At 40.0% G+C, this 13,032-nt stretch overlaps 1 protein-coding gene across 2 annotated transcripts in view; it reads left to right on the top strand.

Annotated features, from left to right (window-relative positions):
* The window catches only part of GALNT7 (polypeptide N-acetylgalactosaminyltransferase 7), a 68,569-nt gene that overhangs the window by 22,589 nt on the left and 32,948 nt on the right, over nucleotides 1–13,032 (top strand). For both annotated transcript variants that reach the window (XM_053941661.1, XM_053941662.1), the window contains exon 2: nucleotides 7,837–8,291. In XM_053941661.1, coding sequence (XP_053797636.1) covers nucleotides 7,837–8,291 — 455 coding nt within the window. The remainder of the gene's footprint in view (nucleotides 1–7,836; nucleotides 8,292–13,032) is intronic.

Genomic DNA, 13,032 nt, shown 5'->3' with positions numbered 1-13,032 from the left:
AATGGATCTGTCAGGGCTTCTTTAACGCTCTGTGACTGTTGAACTACAGATGGAGCCAGGGGTAGTGTGACAGGACCAGGAATGGCAGGATGGGATGTGTAAAAGCTGAGCAAGAGTTGGATCTCAAGCAATGAGGAAGGAGATCGGTAGGTTTAAGAGCTGGTTCAGTATTCCCCAAGCACTAAGTGCTAGTGAAAATGAGGACATTAAGATTGCTATTTTTTACAGTAGTTTGTTCTGAGGCACTCAGTGTCTTTATTTTTACTTGCTTTCAGTCAGGCAGAGTCTAATTGTCGCAGAAACTGCTTGTCGCACAGGAATTCGAGGAGTACTGCGCCTCTCCTAAGGAGGCATCATGTAAAATAGGTAAGGTCCAGGCCATATTCTATCTGTCATTTTTTGTACTGTTCAATCTCCCTGAAGGTGAGAGAGTGAAGTTTGCAAGTTTTGGGTGACCAATGGCATCGCTTGTGTGAGACTGAATCTAGCATAAGCACTTTGGCCAGGTCTCTGGGTAGTCTCTGCTTTCAATGGAGGTATCTGAACTTCCCAAAGAAAAGAAACTTGTTCAGTCTGGACCAGAAGCATATGAATGTGACAACTGCAATTGTAGAAAATCCAGACACCAGGAGGGACATATCCAGCAGTAAGGTCTGGGAGAGCAGTGTCATTGGAAGATGGAGTGAGGAGCAAGGACAGGGGGTAAAGCAGTGCAAGTTGAAAGAGCAATTGTGGCAGGATTGCGTTACTTTGCATGAGTTTTAAATGATACATACACAGCAAGGCCACAGAGGATAACGGAAGTATCATTAGCTCCCCTTGCAAGTGAAAGATAATGTCACAACAGAACAATTTCATTTAAATGGGATGCTTAGATGGGTATCATACTGACATCCAAATTTGGGTATGTCTTTAAACAAGATATTCTGCAAGTAAACAGGTGAAACTTGGGATTGATTATGTTCCTTCTGTTAGGCAAATAACTAGGGAATCAGGTTATTTCAACTGAAAATAAGCATTCTTCCTTCTTCCATGGGATTTGTTATCTGCGGGCTTCCATAGCTTAATACCAGTTTCTGTGCCTTGTGAATGACCGTGTGAAATGGCTGCAGACCATGGCAATATGCAGCAGTAGCCTGAAGTCACTGTCCTAGATGAATGCTTCTGCCATGACAAAGTAGATGGTATCCAAGAGGACAGGAAGAGCTAGTGGGTCTTTTTGCCCAGGGAACTCTTGCAGCAATCGTTCAACAAATGAAATAAAGTTAATGAACTAAGCCTTATCTTCCGCAGGGTCTTTCTTGAACTCACAGGTTCGAACACCAGCAGAGCTGACCTTAGATGTTAATGAATATTGTTTGGTTTTAGACTCATTACTAGATAAAAAGAGGTTGTTTTTATCCATTGATAGGAATCCGTGATACAGAGGCTCATGTAGATTAGTGCAAGTCACTTGGAACTTGAATGCTAAATTCTGCCAAACTCCTTCATTATAGCAGAACATTGAGCTGTTACCAAATTCACATCTCTACAAACAGTTCCTCTCCTTTACTATGTGCCCTTCTTATTTTTGGACATGCCATTTTTCCAAAGGCAATGCTCTCCTATCTCAGAAATGTCAACTATAAAATAGAATAAACTTGTTGATCTTACTCCCCACTAAATTGTTTCACCTTGACTAGCACAGGTAATTTGGGGTCTCAAAAGTACTGGTACTTTACTGTTCTCTCAGTGGGCTGAGTCAATATTGATGGCCTGTGGTCTGCTGATATCTACTGAAAACTCGGTAACTTCTGTACTGCAGAAGTATATGTTCTAGTGATTGTCCTGTTCTGCCTTATCACATAGGACATAAGGAGTGAGTGGGAAAGGGATTTCTCTCAATGCTGATGGCTAGCAGTTCTATTACAAGTATCTATTCCTGGCAAAACTGTTTTCTCTCAAAGCGCTACTTGGGATCTAAAAGAAAAATAACAAGTTGGATAAAGGATGATGCAGGGCAATGAGTAGTGTATCACATGTCAATCAGCTTGATAGATTATGTGAAATCTAGGAAACAGGTGAAGGAGGAAGTTGCCCTGCTTTTTTTTTAAATTAAGTTTCAAAAAAAGAAGAAATAAAAACCAACCCACAATGTTTTATTTGCCATTCATCAGATACAGGTGGGAGTACAAAACACATCTGTATAAAAGTACTGCTGAACACTCATTTCTCCAAAGCTGCTTGTGGCCCTTGCACCTCATTTTGCACTTCAGTGTTATGTATTTTTTAGTGAGTAGGACATTTGTATCTATATATACACGTAAATATGCATATAGTGTAATACTTTCTTTTTTATATCATCAGAATTCTTTTTAGTTGTTAGGACTTTGTGATTCATAAGTGGCTTCTGACCAAGTTCGTGCTGAAGACTCCAAAAATAGCATGTGGTTGTTGTCTTGTAGGATTAGATTACTTGCTCTTCGGAGATGCCATCACAGCAATGTGTTTGTGGTACAAAGCTGTATAGTCATGGTAGTTCTGTGTACCAAAATTTATTCCAGGATGGTAGATATTAATTGGTCTTAAGTTTGTTCTGTTTCCCCTAGGATATTTAAGGTGGCAGAAATCTACTATGGAGATGTGGCACTTACTGCGTAATGGACTTTCGTATTGTCAGTATATGTCCAAACTGAGGGTGTCTGTGAACATTAAAATATAACTTACAGAACTATATTTTCCTGAAACTGCTGGTGACAAACACCATCAACAGCATGTTTCTCACTTGGGTTGCACAAAGCATGCAATGGAGGGATTTAGCAATCTGTTAGTTATACAAATATGCATTTTTAATCTTCAAAAGTTCTCTCTAACTTAGTGTCAAATTGTACTTATCTCTGTGTTTCTGGCATTTTCATAAATGATCTATTCTAATTTTCCACAAGTTTTAAAAGTCACTGTAGGAACTACTGAGCATGTAAGTATACATTCCATCACCTTTGGAGTGCCTCTGAAACACACTGAGAGGAGTCATAGCAGGATAGAGGCTGTTTTGCCCAGGCACTGTAACAGCAAATGGCCCTTTCAAACCAGATGGCTTGAATGTCGTTGCTCATATCTGACAAAAGAACTCTCATAGTCCAAATTCAGCCTTAATTTGAGTCAGCAGGGTCATCTTGTGACAAAACTGTTTGATGGGAGGTTTAGCAAAATATAATTTAGAAGCAATGCTGCATGTGGAGCTTAGAATAGGTGCTTTTTTGTGCAAAAATTTTAGTGATTGAAAAGGCTTTTTTTTTTTTTTTTAAAGTGACAGGAGAAGTGCCGTAGATTTTTATCCTTGTTTGAGAAGATGGATGTTTTTCCATTTGTGTGTGCTTTTAGTCTGCAGCTGGTCCTGCAGTAGATACGATTTCTGATTGCTCGAATGGAGGCTACCATGGCAGGGGTGGGAGGTGTGAAGTCTTATGGGATGGAACCCTTTGAGAGTCAGACAACCGTGTTGAGGAAATCATTGCCTATTTTATTTATTCTGAAGTTCTCAAATGAAAATTCTGAAGCAAATCCACTTTTCTGAAATCAATTGTTTTTCAGACATTATTTAACAGAGAGTTTTAGGGAGTTGCCAGTCTTGAACTAGTGACTGAAGAAAAGCAGATTATGCAACTTGCACATTGGCAGTTTTATTGTCAGCTACAACTCCAGCCCTCCTACCAGTTGACTGATCTTGCAGCCTTATTAAGACCTCTCACGGTCTTTCCTTTTACTCTGTGTAATTTATAGGCATGTTTTCAAAGGGAAACAGTTATGTCTATAGCTTCAACTGCATTCCTGTCTTCTGCAATAATGCACCTAATTTGTGAAGTACAATGACAATGAATAACCCCCTCTTTATTTACAAGTCAGGTAGTGACTTTATTTATATCACTTCACTGTTTCAGAAACACCCATTGCAGTTACTTATATATATTTCCCTAAGGAGTGAAAAAAACATTCAAAAAATAATGAAGCCTGCTCCAAACTGGATATCGAAAGCTGGCAGGAAGTTCTAGGTCCAACCCTATAGGAAAAAATAATGGTCTGTGGAAAAAACTTTTTTCTGTATTGTGTCCTTTTTATAAAGATGTAATGAGGTTTTGTTGGTTTTGTTATTTGTCTTCAGATGTGAGAGAATTCGTACGTTTTGCTTCTCTCCCCTCATTTTTGGACAACCTGAAGTGCTGTATTCTGATGCATGTTGTACTCACTTCTTTTGAGCCCTCCCATCGCTTTGCTTTTACTATCTCTTTCAAAGCTTTTAAAATTATTTTCAGACCATTTTGTTTTGCCACTTTAGGAAGGTTGTTGTGGTTTATCTTTTTGTCATACACGTGCCTTCCAGTTTAACTGAGCCAAACTTGTAATCAGTGAGGAACACTGATTAAAAATTCTTCTGGGTTTTTCATACATGATTAATTTTTTTTTCATTTAAAAGAGTGTGTAGATCATAATTCATAAAAGGGAGAGGAAGCCCTAGAAGTTCTTAACTAAGGCATTGTGGTTTATATGATGACTGAAGTAGTTCTTTGATAGTGGTTTGACTTTGCTTTTTTTCCAGACAATATTTGGAAAATCCTTGTCTCTGCTAGTTCCTCTTCTATTTTTTTTAATGTCCATAAAATGCTGAGATTAAGTTAATTTTCTTCATAGCATCCCATATGATTGCTGTGTTTTAGATCTGTGACCAGGGTAGGGAGGAAGTAGTGAGTAGCTGTATCATGCTGAGCTGCTTGCAGGGGTTAACCCACAACAAATGCTTTCTATCTGATTTGTCCTCTGTGCATAGATATTGGAGGAATGGGGTCAGTGAGTGTGTCTGTATATTTAATTTCCTTGTTTTATGAAATATTTTTCCATGCCAGCAAATGTGGAATATATTTAGTGCATAGAAGGGAACTACAGATAAATGCATTATAATGCAAATTGTGCATAACAGTTATAATGAGACTAAATGTAATAAAGGATAAGTCATAGTTCTGACAGCAGCAAAACAAACAAATTTCTTTCAGAAGTGTTATGCTTCAGTCGAAGAATTGGCAAAGTGCAAGCTCATAAGTGTTTTATAGGTAATGGAAGTGGAATGACAGGTTATTTAATTCCACACAAACCAGAGGAATAAGAAATTACTGTCTGATTGAGACTGATGATCCAGGGTGGTGACTGAGCATGGCAGTGTGTAAACCTGGCTACTTTCTATGCTGCCTTCCCTTTGGACTCTTCCAGCATCTACTGCTGTTTAAGTCAAATTTTCACAAGGTTTCTCACAACCCTTTTACAGTCCCCCTATGGACGTGTCATCCATGACAGTAAACAGTGAGTTTCCATTGGGTGTAGCCATGACTTTCATGACATTTTAAAATTCAGTTGTATACCCCTCAACCATCACATCTCCCAACTGCAGGGTCTTGGAGATGAAAGACGAATGGCCTTTCTGGTCTTTCATCTCAAGATACCTTTCTACCTTCTCCTTGATTTTGGTTATCCCACTCTGTACTTTCTCTGACTCCTTTTGCGATGTGGAGACCAGAACTAAATATTACTGAATACGTGAATGCATCAAATATTATGTAGTCAAAATTATGCTCTCTTTAAGCATCCTTCCTGATGATGCTGACTGTTTTGTTGGCTTTTATAGCTGCCTCCGCACTCAGAGCAGGAATTAGATGGGAGCTGAGAGCTCAGCAGTGTTCTGACAGTCTAGTGGCAAAGCCTTCCTTTTGATTTCTAGGCTAAGTGTGAGATGATGCTCTCTTCAAAAGTCCTCTCAGGGCTTTATTTAGATCCATGACAGCCTTCGACTTTCTTGCAAAATGCGCCTTTTCACATGCCCTTAAACTTCCCTTTTCTAACACTGACTTTTGAGTTCCTGAAAAAATGATGGAAGAATAGAATAATGTAACACTTCTGCATGTCGTATGTCCTCCCTATTTAAGCTATAACAAACAGAGAACTCAGAAAGCTTCTTGAATAAACTCCTTATTTTGAATTGGAGCCAGTCTGGCTCCCACTGTTACCATGTTAACCTAGAAATATTATATACTGTATTTTTCTTAATTTCTGAAAGTTTTTTACATGGAATGATGTGAGGAAAATAGTGTGATGTAGTAGGAAGTATTATGTGGTTTCATTGAACATGGACATGAGTCAGCATTGTACCCTTGTTGCAGTAAAGGCTGAGTGCATAATGGTGGATGCCCTAGAAAGAGCTTAGCTGTTTGGAACTCTGTGTGCTTTCTCTTCCCACACTGCCCCAACACAGGAGAGATGTTCACAGGTGCAGAGGACCTAGCAAAGACCTGCTAGGGAGGCTGGGTTTGGCTGGAAAAAAGTATCATGGGGAATCTAATTGCATCTTTTCACCCTAAAAAAGTGAAGTTGCAGAGCAAATGAAAATAAAATCTTCTGAGGGATGCATACTGAAAGGACACGATGCAATATGAGAAACTTTTACTGAGGTATGAGGGAAAAAACTTTCACTGGGTCAAGCAACTGGAAAAGGTTGTCCTGAGAAACTGGTCAAAGGGCTGTGAGTGGACAAACCCACCTCTGAGAAACCCACCTCACTGTGAACCTGGTTTCAGCAGTTTTGAATGGGTGACATCCTTCTGATCTCAAAATTTGTTTGATTCTGAGACATTGATAAAATGTGTGTTGTTTTCTGCAGATTTCTGAATGATCTAACATTTGTCCTGCTTACAAATAAACAATTTTAGCAGGATGTCTGAACCTTCAGCAACATTTCCCTGTCATACTCTTGGACAGTAGTATTGGAAAAAGTTGTGTCTGTGTGTTTTGGAGTGCTTTCATGGGTGGTGCTGTTGTATTCTGTTGTATTCTTCACATTCAGACACTTCAAAGCCTTTCTGTGTAGTGTCTTCCAAAATCACCCACCCTTGTTCTAACCCCATCAACCTCACTGATCACTGAAAATACTGAGCAGTTTTCAAAATGCCTGCCTTTCTTCTTAGAGAAAACTTCAGATCTCTTGGTGTGGAGAGAGGGAGGAGTGCAGTAAAATTGTTTTAAACAAGGATGCAGAAGATGCCAATGGCCGTGGCAGTTCTCTTCAGCGCCAGCACTGCCTCCCCAGCCCAGTCTGCCTGTGTCCATGCAGCTCTTCTCGTTTCTGCCTGCTGTCCCCAATGCCATCAGTGTCACCTCCCAGCTGTAAATAAGCTGTTGCAGCAGAGGGAGGAGCTTGGTGGGAGTGAGCTGGGAGGACGGGGTGTGTGTGGAGGGCAGGTGGCTCGCGGCTGCCACAGATGAGTATGCCTCATTACTCGTGCTTACAGCACTCTTCCAGCTGATGCTTGTTTCTAGCCAACTGGTTTCTTCTTCTGAGGTTTCTAGTAACCACTGAGATTCTGCAGAGGTCTGAGCCATAGCAGCCTCAGAAACACCCCCTGTCCAACAGTGGGACCAAGGATGCCATGCTGTGGACTGTGGCACTGTTTGCCTCCATGTCACCTTCTCCTTCATAAAGTGCTCTGTCAGTGCCCCTTGCACGTCAGCTTGAACTACAGCTCAAGCTACATTCAGGTGCACATGTCCTATATGGGTACTTGGTCTTTGGGAATGCTTTGGGCATTTGGTCATTTCCAGGACCAGCTCACCAAAGGTAAGTGTGGAGAAAAACTGGTGGTGTCCTCCAGCAGTCAGTAGCTTTAGTAAAAAGTGTTCATTGAGCCCCTCAACAGACTTCTCCATACCTGCTTAACATATATTTAGTACCAACTCTAGTGCATTAAGATACTGGGTGTAAATAAATAAAGGATCCTCAATTGATATGGTCTGCTGTTTCTCTGTGTGTGTATATAGGATGATAAAGAAGCCAACAGACCCCTGCCAAACAAAGGAGACCATGGACTAGGAAATGAGAAATTCAAACCTGTGGTACCTTGGCCTCATGTTGAAGGTGTGGAAGTGGACTTGGAATCCATTCGAAGGAAAAATAAGGCCAAAAATGAACTAAATCAGCATGGTGTTGATAACAAGCAGCAAAACATCCTCCAGAGGCAGTATCTCACATTTAAACCTCAGACATTTGTATACCCAGATCCTGTGTTACGACCTGGAGTCCTTGGTAATTTTGAACCCAAAGAGCCTGAGCCTCATGGAGTTGTTGGTGGCCCTGGAGAGGGGGCGAAGCCATATGTTTTAGGACCAGATTACAAAGAATCCGTTCAAGCCAGCATTAAAGAGTTTGGGTTTAATATGGTGGCAAGTGATATGATCTCACTAGATCGGAGCGTTAATGACTTGCGTCAAGAAGAGTAAGCAAACCTTTTGTTTTCTTGTAGTTCTGTTTTTATGGGGTTCAGTTATTTGCTTTCCATATATCTGAACTGACGCTTAAAATATTATTTATTAGGCCACTTAAGGCTTCTTGTTCTGAAGGCATGAGTGCTGTACTATACCACATTTCCATATATTCTTCTTAATGCTGTTGCAATGATTCCTTCCATGAATACTTAAGCTGTAGTGATTTATCTCTGAAACCATCTGTTTTAGTGTCAAATTGCATGTATTTGCATGTTCTGTGTCTAGCCATAGTCTTCATTGTCATATCTTTTCTTAATCCATAACTTCTTAAGATTTGTCTTCAAGAAGGAAGGATTATCTTTATTAAACATCCCTCTGCTAGTTAGTTTATTTAGTTTTGGTTTACCCTGATGCCTTTCAAATGGAGCGTAGAGAACAGAAACAAAGAAATATTGTTCTCTTTAAATAACAATGCCTAATTACCTGCAGTAACAGAAGTGTGGATCTGCCATAATGATGGTTGGAATAGTCTTCCAACAGTTTCTCACAGCATTTGCCCTGAAAAGGAAAGCAGTCTTAGAAAAAACATTTATTTACTTGCTGAAAGGGTGTCTAATTTGTTGTGGGAAAATTCTGGAAAGTTACTAACATCTGCTCAAGAGTTACTAACAGGTTTACACAGTATATTCTGACTTTTGATATATGTTGAAAGCAATTTTGCTCTCATGTTAATCTGCATTTGATATCATTTTCCTTGTTAAATATCAGTTAGGAGCGGGTTTCTGAGCAAACTGATTTAATGGCAGGGTATTTTTTAGTCTGTTTTTTTGGTTGGGGTTTTGTGGGCAGTATATGAAGTTATATGTGAAGTACTTTGCAGTTTTCACTTCCCTTTCATCCCCAGCAATGGAGCTGTGCTGATCCCTGGACTGGGTACCAATCTGTACTGTATGTTTCCAGCTGTGTTAAATAATCTGTTGGTGGTTCATTGACTGGTTACTGGGGCTCTGCTCTGGGCTTTTATGGTGGATGTTTTTTTCATTTTGCAAGGTAGGAGAGAACTAGCCAGCTGTGGGTCTGACTCATACCCATGCATGTGCAGCTGCTTGAATTTGCTATGTGGTGTGCACTCCCTGAAAGGCAAATGAAACACACGGAGCACATTTCACTTTCCTTCCTGCTGTGTTCCTCAGATGACTTACTAAAGGTTTCCACTTTCTGGCAGTCAGAGAAGAGGACCATGCCTGTCTGCTGTTGGTGACAAGGAAGTGCCAGCTGTCGTGGGGGTTCACTTTGCTTTTCTTTCTTTGCTGTGCTCAGAAGTTGGTCCTTCATACTAAAGAGATCTTTCTGAAAGGGAAGGAATGTTCTGGGTAACCTGTGTAGGTCAGCATTTTCTTTTTAGGAGGTTATTCCCTAGACACTGCTGCTTCTACCAAAGCATTTCTTCACTCTGTAAGGACAGCAAATCAGAGGTGACAATGTGTCACGTGCAGGTGGGACTAGGCTGCCTCTGCCCAGGTGAGTTCTAGCAGCAGAACTCAAGTACTGCCTCCCCTTCATTTTTAGTCAAGGTAAAGGGCATCAGACAGCCTATGGTATCTCTCAAATAGTTCCACACCTGTAGGTTCCTGAAGTATTTTTGGCATGATCTCAGAATTTGTCTTCTGTTCTGAAGGACATTAATAAATAAATAGTCCCAAAAATTATAAAGTACTTTGAGGAAGAGGAGGGGCAGCCATGAAAAGATGAATTTTAGAAACTATTTCCTTCAAGCACAGCTGCAGATAAGCCTTTGTGAAGTCAAAGCAACCAGCTCAAATCAGTTAGGTTTTAGTATTTAGTGATTTAATGTCCTAAGCAAGCAAACAAAACAGCATGAAAAAACTATGTGAACAAAAGATATCTTTCAGACAACATTATATCTCTTACTTTATGTATTGAATACCTGGGATGCTTGCAATTGCCTAAGTAAGTTGAAGGTTTATAGGTTCTGCATGTCTCCTGGGAACAGAAGAGAGGGGAAGCAGTGTGAGATTGGCTGATACTGCTCTATGCTTTCAGACTCCCACATGCTCACTTTCCTGCTCACTCCCCAATACCAGAGAGAAATGCAGCAAAAGGTAGCAGATTACCTATTGGATGCACCATTTATTTTCCTCCCACTGATCTATTTAAAAAGACATTTGTGGCTGGTAAGGCCACTCAACATTCACTTCAATCCTGCCAAAGAGCAATATAGTAATCTCGTTGTTATTGTTGTTAGTAGCAGTATCTTGGCATTCCTAATTGAGGAAGATCTTTCTGGTAAAATCTGAATTATTCATTCATAAATAGGGAGAGCTCCCTTCAGCCCTCTCTTTCTCCAAGCATCAGGATTTTGAAGCTTACCCTGTGCAGGCAGGTTTGTTCAGTGAAGTATGCCAAATGCTTTCCTAGGCTGTGCTAGCAAGAGTGAAATAGCGCTGCAAGAGCTGTCTCTCTCAGCTTAAAAGCCATATAGCCTCAGGGCTTGTCCCTGCTGGAGGGAGAAGAGGAAAGAAATGCCAATAAAGGGAGATTCAATTCTGCTGTGTTTGGATTTGACTTTGTAGTCTGACATGTTGCCAGGATGATTTGCCAGCTGCCTTTTTTGATTCAGTAGGAACTTTGCTGGTGACTCTGGGTAGTCTCAGCTGCTGTGAAAAGCCTTAATTCGTGCTGTATCCCATAGAGAGGAATGACAATAGATGGTGTGTTAAAGTTTTTTTTTCAGGTACATCACAATATTTCCACTTTGCCAGTAACACATACTCTTGGCTTATGGATTTTAACCAATATATTCCAGTGTTGATGCCCAGCACTTGTGTTGACATACAGCAAGTCATAAGTTTGGTTTAAAAAATCAAGAGTGTATGGGGATTTGTAAAAGTCATGGTACAAAATTTAGAAGATGGCTCATCTCACTGCAGTCTTTCAGCACTCTGCAAGAGGGCCAGGGGGAACATAAACTGGATTAGTAGAGAAATACCTGTTTTCTACCTTATTTCTAGCATCAAAGAAATAGAGCAGGCTTAGCAGGCCCTGTCTAAACCTCTGTACAGTAGCTGGAAGAAAATTTTTTCTTTAAACTGGTGATTTTTACCTTTTTTGGATCTATTTTTGTCATCCTGATAGGTGGCAGCCCCTTAAGAGCAGTCATTTATACTGGATTTTACACATTATCCCTACTTTCTAGCAGATCTGCAATAAAATAATTGTTAGCTTTTGGGAAGAAGGATATTAATTTAATTGCTCCCTGAATTCTATTTTTTTTGTATTCAGAACTCTGCACAGAGGTAGAGCTGAAGTAAAAATAGTGATACATTTTCTGGATTAGTTTGGATCCAAGATAAATACACCATGCTAAGGAAATAATAAAGGGACCTAGGTTTGAGGGTGAATGCTGTCAGGCAACAAGGTGTGTCTTCTCAAAAAAAAAAAAAAAGGCCAAGAGATAGCTGTGGAGAATTACTGCTAGGAATAACAAGAATCGAGTTGTTTAACCAGTATAATGACCCACTTGCCCAGAGTATTTTAAAATTAAATTTAATTTTTAGACTTCATCTATACTGGGTCTGACCAGTGATTGTTTCTCTTGACAACTTTAGCTCTGGCCAAAAACATATGTTGGTGAGAAAACATACAAGAATGGATAAGCGTCATTCCTGGCAACCAGTGCACTGGGGCACTGGAGCCAAAAATTGCAACAGGGTTGTCATGCTTCAGAGACCTCTTTCTGTGCACAGACTTGTCTTTTGAATGCATTTCTAGTCTTGAAATTAATGACATCCTGAGTCAGTGACTGCAGAATGTGGCGCTTGTTTTAACCTCTTCTCCCAGATACAGATACTGTTATGTGCCTCTGTGACTCTGCTGCCCTGTGACATGGGAATATCAGAGATAGCTCCATGAAGTTCCTATATAAATGTTTCATGTTCCATCCTTATTGTTCCTGCTATTTCATTTCCCTTTTTGTTAACTCTGAGCTAAAATTCTGAAAGACCTCTCCACATTCGACTCCAAGATTTTTTTTAACTTTTTTTTCCCCAGTGGTAATGCAGAGTTTGGGATCTGTCACTGAGTCTATGCACTGAGTGATCTAACACTCCATATACAATCATTTGCACTTGCACTGAGCTCTCCTGCTGGCTCATTTCCTTGATAGTGTTCTTGAATTATTCTGCAGCTGTTTATAGTCATTTTAATTGCAACTACCAAGAACTTTCCTATTGTTCAGCAATGACCTGGAAGAAGAGGTGAACTGCTTAGCTCCCAGCACAGTCATTTATGCTGCTAAAGTCACAAACTTGCTTACAATTTGGAATTAATAGACTTTAGCAGTTACTAGCCTAAGAAATCTGCCATAGTTTGATGAAGAACTGTACCTGTAAAGAAAGCAAAGAACCTCATGAAATGCTTTGGAAATTCAGTTACTGTATTAATAGCCTCACTCATGTCCACAAAATTTTTGATTTCTTCAAAAGATAATATTTTTCTATGGCCTGGCTTTTTTTCCACAAAAGCTGTGTCTATGGTTTACTAATTTTTTTATTTATTACTAGCTTCTATTCAGCACAGAAGTCAGACTTAGTGGTCTGCAATTCTTTAGAACCCCAGAGCCCTTTGATAAAAATTGGTGTTGTGGGTTCCTTTGTTTAAGACTGGAGTCAGCGGCACAGTACAAGAGTTTGTTAATTCATGTTGCATTGTTTAGGAAGTACTGGGTTTATT

This window comes from Vidua chalybeata, chromosome 4 (genome assembly GCF_026979565.1).
Source record: "Vidua chalybeata isolate OUT-0048 chromosome 4, bVidCha1 merged haplotype, whole genome shotgun sequence".
Lineage (NCBI taxonomy): Eukaryota > Metazoa > Chordata > Aves > Passeriformes > Viduidae > Vidua > Vidua chalybeata.
Note: the sequence above shows the minus strand (reverse complement) of the source record. Positions and strands in the feature narration are given on the sequence as shown.